We start from the raw sequence: 19,638 nt of genomic DNA, 5'->3' as shown, positions 1-19,638 counted from the left end.
ATAGAGATCAGCAATGCACAAACAATTTGCATTTGTTTCTGATATGAAGTTATCTTTATGAAGTTATCTTTATGAAGTCTTCTTCTTCTTCTTGGCGTTCGCAGAGGTTACACGATCAGTCCAGCACTGGTGATAAATGTTGTCGTTTTCTCCAACTCCTGTCGACTGCCGTATAGTTTGGTCTGCAAGGGAGTTGGTGACGGCCACACTTCTTTTCCAGGGCCGGATCTGGGGGGGGGGGGGTTCCTGGGGTTCCGGAACCCCCCCCCCCTGGCCATCCAATGTACCTCTCAGAAGAAAAAAATGTGGACTTTGGACCCCTGCCTTCAGTTGGAACCCCCCCCCCCCCCCCCCCTCAAACGAACTTGGTCCGGCCCTGTTTTCGTTCCTCATCTAGTAAGGGACATCGCTGTAAGATGTGTTCCGCTGTTTGGTCTTCTTGACCGCAGGCACAGGTTGGTGATGGCGCCAGCTTGAACTTTCGGTTCATGTGAGCATTGAGCCTGTTGTGGCCAGTACGCAGCCTGATGAGGTTGACTTGCTGCTCTCTGGACATTGTGTGGTAGTCATCTCTGTTTGTCATCTTTATGAAGTTATCTTTGGCCTGTTTTGAAATCTCGATGATTCACCACACACACACACACACACACACACACACACACACACACACACACACACACACACACACACACACACACACACACCTTCACGCATCTTGCCAAAGAATGATCACTTTTGGACACAAAGAAATTGTGACAACTGTATTTTTAATCAACATTTCTGCTTTGCAACACATGTATACACATTGTGCATATCAACAACAAACAAATTTATTTTGCATGGAAGTTAAAATTCTTTTGTACACAGCCCAATACAAACGAACCATACGAATATCCCACTCACAACAGCCGTCTACAATCAAATATCAATTTTGAAGCGCGTGCACACACACACACACACACACACACATGCTCACACAAACTCTCTCTCTCTCTCTCTCTCTCTCTCTCTCTCTCTCTCTCTCTCTCTCTCTCTCTCTCTTGGTTACATAAACCACGCTTCAGCTCATTCAAACAACGTTAAAAACCATCACATCAGATCATAAATTACGCATACACTTTTTTGTGTCTTGTCTTTTCACCTGAAGGCCGACTCGCACTCACATCAAAAATATGATTCAAGCATAATTATGGTCAGTGTATGTGCACTAAAGCCAGCTTAGATATTAAAACTTAGTGCTTGCCTTGCAGAAGATTTCTTTCATCTTTGGCTTAAAAAACGTCTATCTTCTGAGAGGAAGTCGTCTGCCAGTTGTAGGTGTTTATTTTTTTAAACTTTGATAACATTCACTCACAGAGTAACATCTAACCTTGCAGTGAAAAAAATATGACAAAAATATGACAAAAAGCAAAAAATACTTTAATTTGGATTACAAAATTCGAGCTACAACATTTTAACAATAGGGCAAGAAAATTACCAGGAAAAGTTGTTTTTAAAAATTCTCATTAGGACAGTTGCTTGTCATTGAATTGTTGTTAAGGTTATGATGTAATGCACGTGCTGTATGCATGTAAAGGGTTTGTTGAAAACAGTTCAAAACAAGATGTCATTTCACACCAGTAACAATATTTTGTCATTCTATTGCACGTTAAAATGGCGCTCGTTGTCATAAAATCCAGACTTTGATAAAAACACTTTTCAAATACAAATCCTCAGCGTTCTTACTCAAAGTTACATGCTAAACGTTTCACCCCTCAATTGCACCTCAGAGATTAAAAAGTATTTCCAAAAACAACTTCGCGCACACATTAATGTCAGAGGTACCCCATGAAGCGTGTACCGCGTGACGCATTGGTGACGTCGCATCAATGATGTCACATTCGTCTCCTTCTAACTCTGGTCTTGCGCGGCAACAAGGCTGGTAAAGCTAGGTTTTGTGACGTCACACCAACGACGTCACACCACCAAACTTCAGTCACGAGGCATGTGGCTGGCGCGGCAGCACGATTTGGGAACCTACGTAACGTTTGTGACGTCACACCAAGGACGTCATGACTCCACCAAACTCTGATCACTAGGCACGTGGCCGGCATGGCAACACGACTTGTGCACCAAGGTTTTGACATCACGCATGACGTCTTTCGTCCGACAAACATGTCTGCAGCCAGTAGTGGCTGTGTTGGTGGCAGTAGTGGTGGTGTTGGTGGTAAAGTGTGTCCTCTGGTCTAACACAGTCTGCCAGTTTCCCAGGCCTAGCACACTGACAGGGTTGTTACTACACAAAGCACCATGCTGTCCTGCAGGCTTTCGCGGCCACTTCTGGTTCTGGTTGCCAGGCGACGGGGCATCGTTACCTGGCAGTGGATACCGTCCTTCACCTACACCACACTTGACCCTCATACCCTCCTCGACGAGAAACTCCCTACCACCCTTCTCTCCTCTCTCTCCCTCCCTGTTCTTTACCGCTACCCCTCCCACTCCTCGCTCTGGGGGCGGCGGGGGAACTGCGAGGAGAGAAGGAGTGTCCACCTCTAGCAAGGACGACCTGGGAGGCCCCGGGCCTACTGGCCTCGCCCTCAAAGTCCTGAAGCGAGTCCTGCCCGGGTTGGCGCACTGACAGCGCAAGACGTCCCAGAAGAGTCGCCCGTAGCGGGACTTGCTGTGGCCCTGGCTCTGCGCGTACATGTAGGGGTCCAGGGCGCTATTGAGGAAAACGAGGGCGATGCCGCACAGCTTGACCTGCAGCAGGATGATGGACGGCCCCGTGGCCAGCTCGATGAACTGCGACACGAGGAGCGGGCTCCAGCACAGCACCAGAGTCAGGATCACCACCAGGCACATCGTCACGGCTTTGTTCTCTCGCTCTAACGCCGCCTGGCAGCTGCAGCAGTGGCACTGCCTACTCGCACCATCGCTGGTGGTTGCGGGGTTCTTTCTATGCTTCTTCTTGGAAGTTCTTTTCTGGTGCTCGGTCTGCTTTGCAGAAAAGGCCTTGCTGGGAACTAAGGGGTCTGTGGGTTTAGAGAAGGTCCTCTCCTGACCCAACGAGTCTGTTGGTTTCGACAGGGTCTTTTCCAACACGAGAGGCTCTGCCTGCTTGGTGTTTGCCTTGTCAACCAGAGGGTCCAGCGGTCTACCCAGACCAGCACTGCGGTAGATTGGGGCCGAGCGGTACAGCGCCGGCAACCCTTGAGTGCGGGCTCGGCTCTGGGCTCGAACCGCGCGTGCGATGACGACGTAGGAGACGACGATGACGATGAAGCTGACGACGACGAGCGGTCCGAGGAAGAAGAGGGTGAAGCGATGGAGAAGGGGGTCGCGGCTGTAGAGCAGCACCTGGCAGTTGTTGTAAGAGTCTCTCCAGTCCAGCATAGCGTGCAGCGTGGCACCTACAGCCCCGGCCCCGCTCAGCGCCCACACCGCCGCCAGCACCAGCCCTGTCTGGCGAGACGTCAAGGACCGCTTCGCCCTGCCCACCACTCTAGCCTGACGATGGATCGCCACAGCCACTATGGACAACAGTGAGAGCAGGCCACAGCCAGTCCCACCGAACAGCAGCGACCCACAAAACACCTTAGGCGAAGGGGGGTCGGCGAAGAGCGTGTAGAGGTAGAGCGGAGCCAGCAAGACACACAGGAGCAGGTCTGCTGTGGACAAGTTGAGGATGAGCAGGTCGAAGTTGGTGCGGACTTTGCGGCGTCGCAGCGCGGAGACCAGCACCAGCCCGTTGCCGAAGGATCCCAGGAGGAGAACGAAGAGGGCAAGAACTGTGGCCACGGCTAGCGTGGCCGTGTGCACTGAGCCGTGGAAGGCCGCCTCCCAGCTCCACTCACCCATGACGAGATGATATGGTTCCTCCTTGATCCCCTCCTCCGCTCCCCTCTCGGGTGTGTGCATGGGAGCAGCGAAGATTAAAGACAGTGCTATCAATTCAAGTCACCACGTTGTGAATGCGTTCAAAGTCACGGTAGCGAGTCGCCATTCTCAAGTTCAAGGTCACTGCCTGGTCCGATCAGGATCAAGGCCATCGTGCACGGCTCTTACAATAAGCGAGATAATTGTTCTCATTTACTTCAATGAGTGGAGTTTTCTTATGTAGAGCAGCTACGACTAACACTTTTGTACAGTCCACTGAATGAAGTTTCGCAAGAAATGACGTCACCGGTAGCGGCGGTAGAGATGATTAAACAAGCAGCTTTTGGGTATAACCTCCCAGGCTTTAACTCTACATTTAGCAAGTTTCGAAGTGTGTTGTCTACCCCAGTTTCAGACAAGTAATCAGAGAAGAAAAACTTGGGGCTGGAGCCGACGAGTGAAAATAGCTTCCATTGGCGTCCTCATTGAAGAAACACGAGCCGTTCTGTCAGCTGCTTCGCGTCAGTCTCCGTGTTCTCACTGACACCCGATCTGCCACCCGACTCCGACACACGGGTGCTCCGCTGGGCTGTCACAGGTCGTAGTAGTAGTGGCAGCACCCGGTTCCGCCTGACTGCCCACACACCCGCGACGCCTCTCCACGGTCGGTGATTCCTGCAGCGTCTGTCCCCGTGGTGCCCACCTGCACGAGACAAACAGGAGGTCAGTGAGGCATAAAATGCAGCCACGCTGCCGTGCACCGGCAGAAAGGGTGAAAAACAATGGCTGCCAAGCCCGCCTGCCACAGCCCGCTTTCGTCAGGTCGTGACACCGCCTTGGGTAATAAGGGTAAGGGAAAGAGAACTTATACAGAGTGTAAGTGCACAAAGGAGTGAGGTGTACAAGTTGTAAACATGAGACTATGAAAAATGACATTCACTGACATACAGCTTGTAAACACGAGACCGCGCCACAGTATTCTTACTAACAGATAAACGTCGGATAATGAACAATCATGTCAAATTCCGAGGATTACTACCTGAAATTGATATCCCATTTAATGTATGGGTAGTCAGTCTTCTTCTTCTTCTTCTGCGTTCGTGGGCTGAAACTCCCACGTACACTCGTGTTTTTTGCACGAGTGGAATTTTACGTGTATGACCGTTTTTTACCCCGCCATTTAGGCAGCCATACGCCGTTTTCGGAGGAAGCATGCTGGGTATTTTCGTGTTTCTATAACCCACCGAACTCTGACATGGATTACAGGATCTTTTTCGTGCGCACTTGGTCTTGTGCTTGCGTGTACACACGGGGGTGTTCGGACACCGAGGAGAGTCTGCACACAAAGTTGACTCAGAAATAAATCTCTCGCCGAACGTGGGGACGAACTCACGCTGACAGCGGCCAACTGGATACAAATCCAGCGCGCTACCGACTGAGCTACATCCCCGCCTGGGTAGTCAGTGATCAGTACAAGCAGCATTAACCGCAGTAATAGTAGTAATTACCATATGTAGCAGTAGTAGTATAGCTGTTGTTATTGCTGCTGTTGCTGCCGCGGCAGTTCTAGTAGTTTGTATACTACTACTGTAGTTTTATGAAGTAACACAATAACCACAAGCGTTTTACACTTAATCACAGTAGCAGTTGAGGTAAACGTTTGCCAAGTATATATATATATATATATATATGTAGAGGTTACATGCCGAGTCTCAGTGATTATCAAAAATAATGGTCGAAGTTAGCGGATCATGAAAAATGCGAGCTTTAGCGAGCTTTTTCATGACCGCGAACTGAGACCATTATTTTTTATAATCACTGAGACGAGGTGTGTAACCTCTTTATTCCTCCTTTCTTCAGTTATTCAAAGAAAAGAGGAGTTTTTTTGCGAAAGTTTGATCGAATCCTATTCTCTCAACCAGTCAACCTGCGCAGGCGATCGATTAATGCGCGGTTGTATAGTTCCGTGCAAATCATTCCATTCTGTTAACACTTCTTGTCAGTTTTCCTATTTTGGGCTAAAATCAAGTACACAGATATGCTGTTATTCTGCTGTGGCGGCAAAGGCAGATATTGTGTGTTCTGTATATGTTTTGGTATCGCTTTGGATAATGTTTTTTCGTCAAATGGGACTAGCAGACGAACTTTTGCACCCGTGTTCCAACGTTAAAAACTGTATGAAGTTCAGTTTTCTGGGGAAAATAGTGTATGAAACCCCTTTATGTTGTTTAAATTGATGAGATGTGTGCATTTGGTTGCGTGTGATCTGTTTATTAAATGAAATATTGTTGAAAACTGACCGTCGGATTGCAGTCTGTTGTCGAAGGAACTGAGTGAAAAGAAGGGGAACTACTCTTGTCGCTAGACAAAGTATGAGTTACTTGCCTTGGGAAATTGCTTGTGATGAACGGCTTGAGCACAGCAGATGAGATTCAGAAAACAACCGAACTCATGGATTTTATATGGAGATTCATGTGTTCAGGCCTGTAGTTGTTAATTTAAATGCGGTATGTTTGTATTGTTTGCTCCAGAGATGTATACTTCGTACATTAGAGCGTTCGGAACTTTTCAGTCGCAAAAAGTAGTACCGAAACAGAACAACCTCTCAACCCATTGCACTATCGAGGATTCAGGCTGTTGCTGGGTCGTTATTTGTTTGGTTGCTGGGTCATTATCGAAAAATAACTACCCCTACAAGTTTACAGAGGTAAAGAAGCAGAGGGGGGAATAAATATATGTATATAGACAATACTATCCAGTTTTACCGAAAAGAATGTAGCGTGTAGCCATTACCATACATGATTACTTTTTCGTGAAATTCTAAACTATGACTAGCGATATTTTCAGGTCGCTTCGATCCAAACCCCACCTAAAGCGACGACCCATTACATTCCATTAGTGAACGCACATATTTTCTCCCAATTTGACCAGGTACATGCGTGACTTCTTCGCGGTCATGCATTACAGACTGAACCGAAAAAAATACAGGGAGGAACATGTATACTTTACTTTGTGCACGGATGAGAAATGTTGTATGTCAGCCCTATTCTACGAGGTTTGAAGATTTGTAAAGAAAAATGCGCTGAGTTGACGCAAATGACGAATGAAAGCCAATCATTATCTCCCTTTCAGACGATACGCTGCACGACATTCAGAAAATGTCTCGGTGGTTGACGAGCTAATAACCCCTAATCTCTGGCTTTTACTTCTCTTTGCGAATACACGGTAGGACTTAGACGCATGTTTCATGTACACACACACACACACACACACACACACACACATACACACACACACACACACACACATACACACACTCACTCTCTCTCTATCTCTGTCTCTCTGTCTCTGTCTCTCTGTCTCTCTGTCTGTCTGTCTCTCTCTCTCTCTCTCTCTCTCTCTCTCTCTCAGGCCCACCAACATCATCAGCCACAATGGAGATTCTCAAAGCCCCAGTTCCCTTGAAAAGACAGTAATGTTGCTCCCCACTGCGTCTTCCATTTCTCCTCCCACGTCAGTGTCAAAAATCATGGGAAGAAGATTACCCTGCGCGTTTGTGTCCCACACCATTGACTACCACAGCGGTAACTCTCACGTAGGCCCAGATACACGACACAGCGAACAGTGTCAACAATCATACCAATAAGATTACACTGCAAGCGGGTGTCACTCTTTTGACTACCACGGGAGTGACTCTTATAGGTCTTGATACACCGAACGTCGAATAGTGACGAAATCGTACCAAGAAGAGTACCCTGCAAGCTTGTATACCACTATATTGACTATTACAGCAGTTACTCTCACACAGGCCCAGATACACGACCACAGAGATCTATATCTCAATGTACACGACCCAGCGAACAGTGTCAATTATCATACCAAGAAGATTGCCCTCCAAGCTTGTGTCCTACTTTTTTCACTACCTTAGCTTTAACATGTATCTAGGTCTGGATACACGACACAACGCATAGTGTCAAAAAGCATACCAAGAAAAATACCCTGCAAGTTTGTGTTCCACTCTTTTCACTACCACAGCAGGAACTCTCACATAGGTCCAGATATACACGTGTCGCAGCGAACAGTGTCAAAAATCATACCAAGAAGAAAATGTTTTGAGATCAACCACTGAAGGGGCAGAAAAGCCGAGATTGGTCAGTCTGGGAATTGCGGATGGTCTGCATGTCGGCAAAGGTCTGACAACACCGAACAGCGTGAACAGAAGTAGAATGAATGAGACATAAGGCAGTAAAGAGACATAAAGCAGCAAAGATGACTCTTTTTCTCACACCAGGACCGGGATGACTAAATGATATGGAAGACAGTAAATTGGTTAAAAGTTTTCAGAAGACACGGAAACATTAACAACAGGGGTGGGCCTGAATGGGAAAGAAAGCAGTAAATAGTTCTTTCTTTCTTTGTGTAAAAAGAACGCAGAAGACACAGAACCAGCTACAACAGGGGTGGGCCGGAATAAGACAGGAGACAGTCAATATGTCTCTCTTTTGTGTCAAAAACGCACGGAAGACAACAGGGGTGAGCCTGAATGATAGAGGAGACTGTAAATAGGTCTCTCTTTTTTGTCAAAAAGACACAGGAATAGCAACAACAGGGATAAAACGGAATAAGACATAAGAGGGTCTCTTTTCATACAGAATAAGAAGCAGGGGGAAAAGCAATACGATAGGGCGTCTTTCGCAGTCCTTACAGGCCCCCGTATGCCAGCAAATTGCTGTTCTCTGTCCTCCCCCGCCGCCTGGCTCTTGTCCGCCGGGCCACAGTGCCGCCCCAGGGGGCAGGGTTCGGGTGTACAGGGTCTGCGGTTCGGGTCCATTGGAGCTCTATACAGACGGCTGACAGCCCTTCATTAGCTAGGCATTCTACCGACTTCACCTTTCCCTTGCACCCGTCGGTGAAAGCGGAGACTTTCTCTCTTTCCTTCTGGGAGAATTCTGTCTATGCTTGGCCTATTCTTGGGAATATAAAGACTGAACGAGAAGAGAAAGAAGAAGAAGAGGAAGAATGAGGGTTGAAGTTACTGTTTTTACAATTTGTTGTGTGATTCCCAGTGCTAAAAAAAACACCACTAGTCCCCAGAAACGAAAGTGACGAGAAAATTGCTCTACAGAACTAAAGAGGGGGGGGGGGGAGCTAGCCACATCCTCCATTAGCTAAAATGTCTGCCCGTTGATAAGTTTATCTCTGATAAATATGGCTACTGGCGAACAATATATTCCCGTCTTTACACTCGCCTCCCTCTGACGAAAGCAACAGCAAACGGTGACATCCAATGGAATGATGAGATACATTGTTATACCAGCTAATAAATACATAAGTAGCCTAATACGACAGAACTAAAATAATATTTTCGCGAAGAACTTCAGAGGAACCAATAAGGACACAGGAAGACTAGGGATTCACGACATACGGTTGACTCTATAGAAAGTGTGCCCCCTAGTTCTCCAGTGACAAATGCATTAACTCAACTTCCCCGCCTCTTTCATTGTACAGGCAGTTGTTCGGCTAAAAAGGCCGCGTTTCACGCCTGAAAAGCTCGAATGTAAAAGACACTAACGACAGAAAATGAACAGCACAGTACTCCACCAAGTCTCTACCCCCTACTTTAATAACTGAGGCGGCACAGATGTGGACCAGGGGTGGGGTGGAGGTGTACCTGAAGGGGTTGGGTGGGGGTGGGGGGGATATCTTCACATGGATATCTTAGTTTTTTGACAATGTTTGTCGAGTCAAAATCGTACAGAATTTGTCTTTGTGTACAAGATGATTTTAAGCCATCCTGCGTTCTGTTTATGTTTTCTTCCTGACTTGCAGTTCCAGCTGAATAGTATCCGACTTCAATTCAGTCAGTCTTAAAAGTGGGATCCACTGTAGGCCAATTTGTCCCAAGAAGACGTAAAACTCCAATAGTCAGCCTGGAGACAGACACAAACCAACCCGCCCTGTACCCCTCACGGGTCCCTTTTTGCCGCGACACAAAGCAACCTCTCTCAAAATATTTGTCTTCGGCGCGGCTTCTGGTCGGGGCGCAAGGGGAGACGACCGAACGAACACAGAGATCGTCTGGGGGAAGGTAACTCTAGCGGGGCCAATCAGCTCAGGGCAAACAATGCAACAAAGTGCAGCTCCCAACTTCTACAACCCGCCACGCCGTCAGATCCGAGTCCCTATCCCAAACCTTCGCTATAACTAACCAGAGTTTACCTTTTTCGTCTCGGATTTTTTTCCATCCAAGCCCTCTTTCAAGCCGCCATCATTAGGGCCTGGCTGTCAAAAGGGATTGCAACAAAAGCCGTGTTGAAATATGAACTAATTGCCTCATGCCTCCAACCAGGCTTTTGACAGCCCGTCTCTAATAAGGGCACGGGGTCTCTCTCCCCAAACCGGCGGCTCCCATCCCCACGCCCTCGCTTGTCATACAGACGTCACACACACAGACACAGACACACACATACACACAGACACACACAGACACACACACACACACACACATACACACACACATACACACGCGCGTGCAAGAGGAGAGAGACAGAAAGAGAGAGAGAGAGAGAGAGAGAGAGAGAGAGAGAGAGAGAGAGAGAGATACAGAAAGAGAGAGAGAGAGAGAGAGTTGCAACGTGACAGAACTTGAATAACATATACGTATGCATCTTCTGAAGGGTTCTTATATACATGTATGACTATCCCATTTCGAGTACCTTTTTCTCTTGTCCTCTTAGAAACAGAACCTCAACAAAAGACACATAAAACCTCAATCGCCTCCCTTGTAACCACTGTGCTTTTAGCCAGCGCCCTCACCATCCACCATGGGTTGTTTTTTTGGTTTAAAAAACATATATAATTATATATATATTTCGCAAAACAAATAAATAATAAATCACACTACGATGCAAAATGTATTCTTTGTGAACGCATGAGGGGGGATACAGAGAGACAGACAGACACACACACACACACACACACACACACGCACACACACACACACACACACACACACACAGAGTATACTACCACGACCACCATCAGATCAGAGGTAGCAATGTCACAGACGCACGGTGCGATGAGTAGCAAAGATGATTGTGACAGAAAGACGATCCTCAAGCCATTACCCCCTCTCACACACGTACCCGTGCTACTACAGCCACCCAACCAAAAATCCTACCCGACCCCAAGGCACCGTTGTGAGACACACACACACAAAAAGGCGGCTAAAGATGACACAAAAGAACAAGGTCAATTGGATCGCAGTAATTGGGCTGGAAGCGAATCGGAACCGCTGAGATTCTTCTTTGTGCATCACGTGCGGTGAGACAGTGAGACGCCTCACTACCGCGCACTAGGCACTGAGAGAATCCTAGACAGCAGTTTTGTAGAAACCGGGGAGGGGTGGTTTTGGAGGCAGCCAGGGCCTGGCTATACTTTCTTTTTGCACGGTATGGTAAGATAATTATCCCTAAGCCATAATTATATAACCGCCAAGAAAACTCCTCAAAATATATATATCAGCTTATATCAATACCATACACACTTTTGGCTTGTTTGTGTTGGTTTGCTTTTGGTGTTAGCAGCATTTTAGAAACTAATTCATTAAAAACATTCCTACTCTGTACAACAAGCGTCCATGTTGTTGATTTGAGGTATGTGTCCAAGTGGAGAGATAGCCTTACACCATGCAAAAGCCTGGCCAGATCTAAGACTGTGAGCCGAATCGGGAAGGACTGTGCCTTCAAATGCGTGATGCGCACGACAATCGGCGTTGCTCCATCCTGGTTGGGCGACACTGACCCAACACAGCATCCGTGGGATCCTTCAGAAGTGTGTGTGTGTGTGTGTGTGTGTGTGTGTGTCTAGCGAGTTTATTAATCAACACACCCGCACCGCTAATACAATCACAGCGACAATGCCTTCAACGCAGTGATTACCCTCTTAACCCTCTTCTTCCTTCGCCAGATACAACAGCTAACAAAACAACCACCCTGTTTTGTTCCCTCCTGGGTCCGTATGCATGAACTGGAAGTCAGAAACACTGGAAGTAGAGGCCTCTTTTGAAAGTGGGAACTCCCGAAGTTAACTTTTCTAGCTGTTCCCTATGCATGAACGCCGTAGTGCTGACTTCGAGAGTATTCGGTCAAGGTCGCGAAAATTGGGGGAATCCCAACTAGTACATGCGTTTGTTAACGGTAAGCTTGGCGACCAGAAGAAACAAGTCTCATCGCGAGTTCAAAAGGGCGAACGTTGAGCGCGCTGTAGTACTAACAGCGTTATTGCTGTTGTTTTTTGAATGGTTAAACGAAAGGGTCGGTTCAAAGCTGTGATGATTGTCGAATGACTGCCTAGCTATGACAATGACTTTGTTGACCTGAATGTTCGGGAGAAAAATAGATGATTATGTTGAACTTTTGTTCTCCTTTTTTTTTAATATCAGTTGCATGCAGCCGGCTTCAACCCTTTCTTTTTCGCCTCTCGGGGAGCATCCGTCTTTATTGATCTTTTTTTCTGTTCTTTTTTCCTGCTTTTTATATTAAAGTCAAGATTGGATTTTTTTGTGAAAGCATAGGACAGTTTCTTTACGCAATTAAAAAAAACGAACACAGAGACAAAAACCGGTTGTTGCAGCGAATGCAATTGAGGCCTATAAAGAAAAAGATCAATAAAAAAAATAAAAATTTTGTGCTCCCAGCTGCACTTGAACCCGGAGCGCCGGATCGAATTTCCGAATCCGTAACCACTGCACCATGCTACTCGTGTGAAAAAAAGCGTGATGAAAAGATGTAATATGAGTTATTCAGTCGTGATGGTTTGAAAGCTCGCCACCTTCGCCGAATGACTCGAGCACGTTTTTTTCGGTTAGTAACTGATCGAACTGTCGCTTTTGAGCCACTCTGTTTCAAGCATTTCACCTAAATTAAACAAGAATGTCACAGTTTGTGTCTATGGTGCAAGGTAGCCGACCGTCTCATTGTAGCCAAGTTACGACAGTTGCTCGATTGACGCATTTCACGTCTTCGATATTCTGTCTGAGCTCATTTCCCAATGAGCTGCCTTAAAAACAGGAATGTCCTGCAATTGTAGTATGCGTTGGAGGTTTCTTTTGGATGGGTAAGGACATTTAAGAAGCAATATCGTTGTAAATGATGTCAAGTGAGAGACCCTGCAAATTAACATTGAAAGTGGGAACTTCGGAAGCAAAGTTGCCAGCTACTCGGTATGCAAGAGCTAAATTGAAAGCCGAAGTAGTGGCTTCGAGAGTTCTGAGGTCAAGGTCGAGGAAATTGGGGGAATCCCAATTAGTGCGCATGCGTTTGTAAACGGTAGGCTTGGTGACCAGAGGAAACAAATCTCATCGCGAGTTCGTAAATGGGCGAACGTTGATCGCGCTGTAGCTTTTACTATAGTTGTTGCTTCTGCCTGGTTGAACGAAAGGGTCGGCTCAAAGCTGTGATGATTGTCATGAAATTGAATGACTGTCTATAATAATGATTTTGTTCACCAGAATGTTGGGGAGAATAAAACATTTTTTTGTTTATGTGGTAGCGAAGTCGGTTATGTTAAACCTCTTCTTTTTTTATGATTGTGTATCGGTAAAACTGTTTTGGACAAAATAGGTTGGTTAGAGCGAACGTTTGGGTTACTGGTAAATTTGAAAAGGCAGAAATCAATCAGTGTTTGGAGAATCAAGATATAAGGTGTAGTGAAACGAAGATAAGTTCAGTGACTTTCTTATTAATTGGGAAAATGTGTGTCCGAATTTGTACATTTTGTTTGTCCTCGTTAATTGTGAACAGGATGTATGTTTATGCAAAGTTGAAAGTCAAGATTGGATTTGTTTATCCTACGCGCGTGTGTGCATGTGTGTTAGACATAGAACACTTTATTATCTCAATTTCGAGAAACTCGGGTGTGGTGAATCACAACAAACAACATAAAACGTAAGAAAATAAATAAAATATTGAGGCGCAAATAATCAGCTCATAATAGTGTGTGTGTGTGTGTGTCGGGGGGGGGGGGTGAGGGGGTGGGGGTGCACACACACACACACACACACACACACACACACACACACACACACACACACACACACACACACACAAACAAACGCACAATTATACCCTCACGCACGCATGCACGCACGCACAGGTACTCGCACAAATACATACAAACACTTTCACACACACACACACGCCCACGCACACACACACACACACACACACACACACACACACAAACACACACACACATGTGCGCGCGTGCACAGCAAATGAATGAATGAATGAACAGACGCACACCTACACACGCACGCACGCACGCACGCACGCACGCACGCACACACACACACCCACACACTCACACACGCACACGCACACTGTCACACAAACACACACTCACACATGCACACAAAGACGCCCATTTACATAGAAACACCCTCCCACCCCCCTATAAGCGGGGATGAAATTTTAAGAGTGGTGGCCAGTGACCCAGAACGAACAAAAGTCAAAGCTGGCAACTCAGGTTTGTATTCAGGAAAATTTACACGAAATGCACGCACAAGATACGACTTTTCTTTCTATTTTCTCTCTTTGGGACTTTCATTTGTGTTAGATCGGTTTTATATGAAAAACCGAAGAAAAGCCCTGCTATTTTGCACTGAGAAACTTTGGAAGCAGCGTGTTTACTCCTGGGTTTCGCTGTAGTACAATTACCCTCACTTACTTCCTCGCTTGCTTTTTCCGTCCCATGCATGCGAAATTGAGGATGTACTTCCGATGTCGCGCAAAACGTAGGAAGTTGTCGCAAACTACCATCAATTACTTCCTCGCTTTGCTTCGAAGTAAGCCCTTCTTCCGGCCCATGCATACGAAAGTGAAGCAAGTTCTTCCGATGTCACTCAAAACTTCGGGAGTTTTCGCGAACTTCCCCCATAAGCATACGGGCACTGGTCTTGGTCAACACCGTCTTGGCAAACCCACACCTTCCCAGACAGGAAGTGGGTCGCCTCCCTTCACTCTAATCACCTGAAGCCATCGCCATCATGGCGGAAATGATTGAAAATAGTATCCACAAAGAGTAGCTGTCTAAAAGTGAGTGAAAGGAAGAGACTTAGAGCCGACTTGTTGTAGTTAAAACTTACTGATTTACGCGAAGAACACATTAACAACTTGAGAATCGACATGGCAGCATTGTAAATCTGTCGTTGAATACTTGTACTAGACGAGACAAGAAGAACATTTTAGCTAGTATCGACCTAGATACTTAGACGCTGTTTACAAAATGAGAGAGAGAGAAAGAGACAGAGAGAGACAGACAGACAGACAGACAGACAGACAGACAGACACATAGAGAGTGAGACGCACAGACAGACAGACAGACAGACAGACTGACAGACAGTCAAACAAAGAGAGAGACAGAGCGAGAGACAGAGAGAGACAGACAGACAGACAGACAGACAGAGAGAGCGAGAGGGGGAGAGAGAGATCGAGATCGAGATATCGAGATATCGAGAGCTAACCGGTTCCAAGGTGGGGACAAGCCATTTACATACGAAACACATCATCTCGCATCGACTTAGGGACTTGGTGTTTACCGAGTGAGACTTAGGGACTAGCCAGCTAACACGAGAAACACGTCAACAACAAAGGGCCAGAGAAGCAGCAAAGAGCGAGAGGGACCTAGGGGGGACGGAGGGTGCAAGGGAAAGTGCAGCAGCCACCGCGGGGGCCATGTTGACTTTGGGTACCGACACCACCATCACAGGCGCGCTGACATTTCCACGCAAATCTCCCCATCACTTCAGCATGTACACCTAATGCTTTCTTTCCTTTTCCCTTTCTCTTCTTTTCTTCCCTGTTTCCTGGCCTTTCTTCTGGCTGTTTTGACTCCTCTCGCGTTTTGTCTTCAGTTTGCTTTCTGGGTTCTTGTTGATAACTTCACTCACGATGCTGCTGATTTATTTTCTTCGACAAAATAGCCATAATAATGTTAAAAACGTTTGGACAATTCAGGCAGTCCTTGGGGTCGCACATCCCCTGGTTTTGATGAAGGTGGCAACCTTGCCGAAATGACGGCACAGTTTTCAGCAAATTGATATAAATGTCGGCGTTTTGCCGAATGGCTAAGCCACACGACATCCTTGCTTTGCTGACTTATGATTTTTTTTTTAATGTTAGTCAACAAAGTGGAGAATGAAGATAAAAGATTTTCAAAAATCACGATAAAAAATTCATTGGATATGTTGTTTCTTGTATCGCATCATATTGCACAACCCACTCTTTCTTTTTTCCCCCTTTTTACATTTAGTCAAGTTTTGACTAAATGTTTTAACGTAGAGGGGGGAATCGAGACGAGGGTCGTGGTGTATGTGCGTGTGTGTGTGTGTGTGTGTCTGTCTGTGTGTGTGTGTAGAGCGATTCAGACTAAACTACTGGACCGATCTTTATGAAATTTGACATGAGAGTTCCTGGGTATGAAATCCCCGAACGTTTTTTTCATTTTTTTGATAAATGTCTTTGATGACGTCATATCCGGCTTTTCGTGAAAGTTGAGGCGGCACTGTCACGCCCTCATTTTTCAACCAAATTGGTTGAAATTTTGGTCGGGTAATGTTCGACGAAGCCCGGACTTTGGTATTGCATTTCAGCGTGGTGGCTTAAAAATTAATTAATGACTTTGGTCATTAAAAATCTGAAAATTGTAAAAAAAAATATGTTTTTTTATAAAACGATCCAAATTTACGTTTATCTTATTCTCCATCATTTGCTGATTCCAAAAAACATATAAATATGTTATATTCGGATTAAAAACAAGCTCTGAAAATTAAATATATAAAAATTATTATCAAAATTAAATTTTCCAAATCAATTTAAAAACACTTTCATCTTATTCCTTGTCGGTTCGTGATTCCAAAAACATATAGATATGATATGTTTGGATTAAAAACACGCTCAGAAAGTTAAAACGAAGAGAGGTACAGAAAAGCGTGCTATCCTTCCCAGCGCAACTACTACCCCGCTCTTCTTGTCAATTTCACTCCCTATGCCGTGAGCGGTGGACTGACGATGCTACGAGTATACGGTCTTACTGCGTTGCACTGCGTTCAGTTTCATTCTGTGAGTTCGACAGCTACTTGACTAAATGTTGTATTTTCGCCTTACGCGACTTGTTTACATTTAGTCAAGTTTTGACTAAATGTTTTAACGTAGAGGGGGGAATCAAGACGAGGTTTGTGGTGTATGTGTGTCTGTGTGTGTGTGTGTGTGTGTGTGTGTGTGTGTGTGTGTGTGTGTGTGTGTGTGTGTGTGTGTGTGTGTGTGTGTGTGTCTGTCTGTCTGTCTGTCTGTCTGTCTGTGTGTGTGTGTAGAGCGATTCAGACCAAACTACTGGACCGATCTTTATGAAATTTTACATGAGAGTTCCTGGGAATGATATCCCCGGATGTTTTTTTCTTTTTTTCGACAAATACCTTTGATGACGTCATATCCGGCTTTTTGTAAAAGTTGAGGCGGCACTGTCACACCCTCATTTTTCAATCAAATTGATTGAAATTTTGGCCCAGCAATCTTCGACAAAGGCCGGACTTCGGTATTGCATTTCAGCTTGGTGGCTTAAAAATTAATTCATGACTTTGGTCATTAAAAATCTGAAAATTGTAAAAAAATAAAAAATTCTTTAAAACGATCCAAATTTACGTTTATCTTATTCTTCATCATTTTCTGATTCCAAAAACATATAAATATGTTATATTCGGATTAAAAACAAGCTCTGAAAATTAAAAATATAAAAATTATTATTAAAATAAAATTTCCGAAATCGATTTAAAAACAATTTCATCTTATTCCTTGTGGGTTCCTGATTCCAAAAACATATAGATGTGATATGTTTGGATTAAAAACACGCTCAGAAAGTTAAAAAGAATAGAGATAAAGAAAAGCGTGCTATCCTTCTGAGCGCAACTACTACCCCCGCTCTTCTTGTCAATTTCACTACCTGTGCATCGAGCGGTGGACTGACGATGCTACGAGTATACGCTCTTGCTGTAAAAATGCAGTGAGTTCAGTTTCATTCTGTTAGTTCGACAGCTTGACTAAATGTTGTAATTTCGCCTTACGCGACTTGTTTCTTTTCTTGCTTCCATTTCCCTTTCTTCTTGCTGTTTGATTTCTCGCATTGTGCCTTGCTGGCTTCCTGTTCTGCGTTCATGCTCATAACTCCACTGACTTATTTTCATATGTTTTGGGGTCCAGATCGTGGAAAATGGAAGGCCTTCCTACATCTCGAATCCTTTTATTTCTCTGCCTCTACTGATTTTCATCTGTCGTGGCACAATAAGGAAATTTCGACCAGAAATGCAAGAGGGGAAAACATTTAGCAAAGTTTGTCAAAGGATGTCAAAGAAATATTTCCAGTTGTATGTCATATTGTTATGGACAATAAAGTGTTGCTATTGTTATTGTTATTGTTATATTCATTGAAAAGTACAAGGTTGATCTCGCGGCATAATGTTTGAACATAACAACAAGATCCCTGGTTACTTCAGGAAAGGTCAGTCTTTGCGAGACACGCCAAGCTAGAGGAATATTGTTTCCACAGATGGAAATAGCAAAGATTCATTCAGTAAAGCAAAAAAAGAAAAAGAGAAGAAGAAAAAACTCATTCTCCCCACAGGAAACAGCCATGCTCAGTCTTGACTCGTGGTATGCGCATTCAAGCTGAAGGATAATTGCAGTGACTCTAAAACTCTATATGACCTGCAAAAGTTTGCAAGAAGATTTAGAAGGGAAAATGGAGGGGGAGTGGGTATCTTTAATTACGGTAAAATAAATATCCGGTATATATATATATGTATTGGCTTAGAAACGATGGAAGAAGTGCCCCAGGGCACCCATTGATATACTTCCTTTCTCCCTTCCACGTTTTTCCATGTACTTCTTATTCTTTGTTTTCTTCTTGTTCTTTTTGTTCTTCTTGTTCTGATTCATCCTTTTTTCTCATTTTTTTGGCGTTGTCTTATTTCCGGACCTTATGTGCGACTGACTCGTCTAGTTACCTAACACTTTTAAAGCTTTCTTGCGGTGCCAAATTGTGTTACGATGTTCCAGTAACTCGGTTACCGAAACACAATATTACTTTACGGAAGGCATGATGTGCAGCTGCTAATGGAGTCGATTTCTCGAGTAAAGATCACTCATTAGTGGCACAATTGTGGGAGGGGGAAGACAGACAGATAAACAAACTGAAAGACACAGACAGACAGACAGACAGACAGACAGACAGACAGACAGACAGACAGACAGACAGTTAAAGACAGAGAAAGACAAACGGATGGATGGATGGACGGACGGATAGACAGTCAGACAGACAAAAAACGAACACACACACACACACACACACACACACACACACACACACACACAAATATCAAGACAAACAGAAAGAGAAAGACAGAGAGAGACTGGGAGAGGAGATGTAAGCAATAGAGTCTGAGAAGTGCTGACAAGAAAGCAAGCATCATGAAACATCAGCCCTGTTGACTTTGGCGTGATCAAATCCTAAACACAACGAGCAAAACAGACCGCAAAATACAACATACATTCCTCTGGCCTTCCCCTGACTCTTCTCACATTCGCCACTGTGTGCCACCACTGCTGTCTATCATCGCCTCGCCCTTTTTTGCACTCTTTTTTCCTTTGGTCTCTTCTTCCTCTTTTTCTTCTTTCTTCACTATCATCTCCTCGCCTTTTCCCAATACGACGCAGATGATCGTGTCTGCAG

At 45.1% G+C, this 19,638-nt stretch overlaps 1 protein-coding gene across 2 annotated transcripts in view; it reads right to left on the bottom strand.

Moving 5' to 3' along the window:
- Positions 1-748: 748 nt before the first annotated feature.
- Positions 749-19,638, bottom strand: part of LOC138952476 (probable G-protein coupled receptor 75) — a 33,080-nt gene continuing 14,190 nt past the window's right edge. For both annotated transcript variants that reach the window (XM_070324153.1, XM_070324154.1), the window contains exon 2: positions 749-4,558. In XM_070324153.1, coding sequence (XP_070180254.1) covers positions 2,050-3,897 — 1,848 coding nt within the window. In that variant the 5' untranslated portion in view covers positions 3,898-4,558 and the 3' untranslated portion in view covers positions 749-2,049. The remainder of the gene's footprint in view (positions 4,559-19,638) is intronic.

Source organism: Littorina saxatilis, linkage group LG17 (assembly GCF_037325665.1).
Source record: "Littorina saxatilis isolate snail1 linkage group LG17, US_GU_Lsax_2.0, whole genome shotgun sequence".
Taxonomy (NCBI): Eukaryota; Metazoa; Mollusca; class Gastropoda; order Littorinimorpha; family Littorinidae; genus Littorina; species Littorina saxatilis.
The sequence above is the reverse complement of the archived record's forward strand: the minus strand, read 5'-3'. Positions and strand labels throughout refer to the sequence as shown.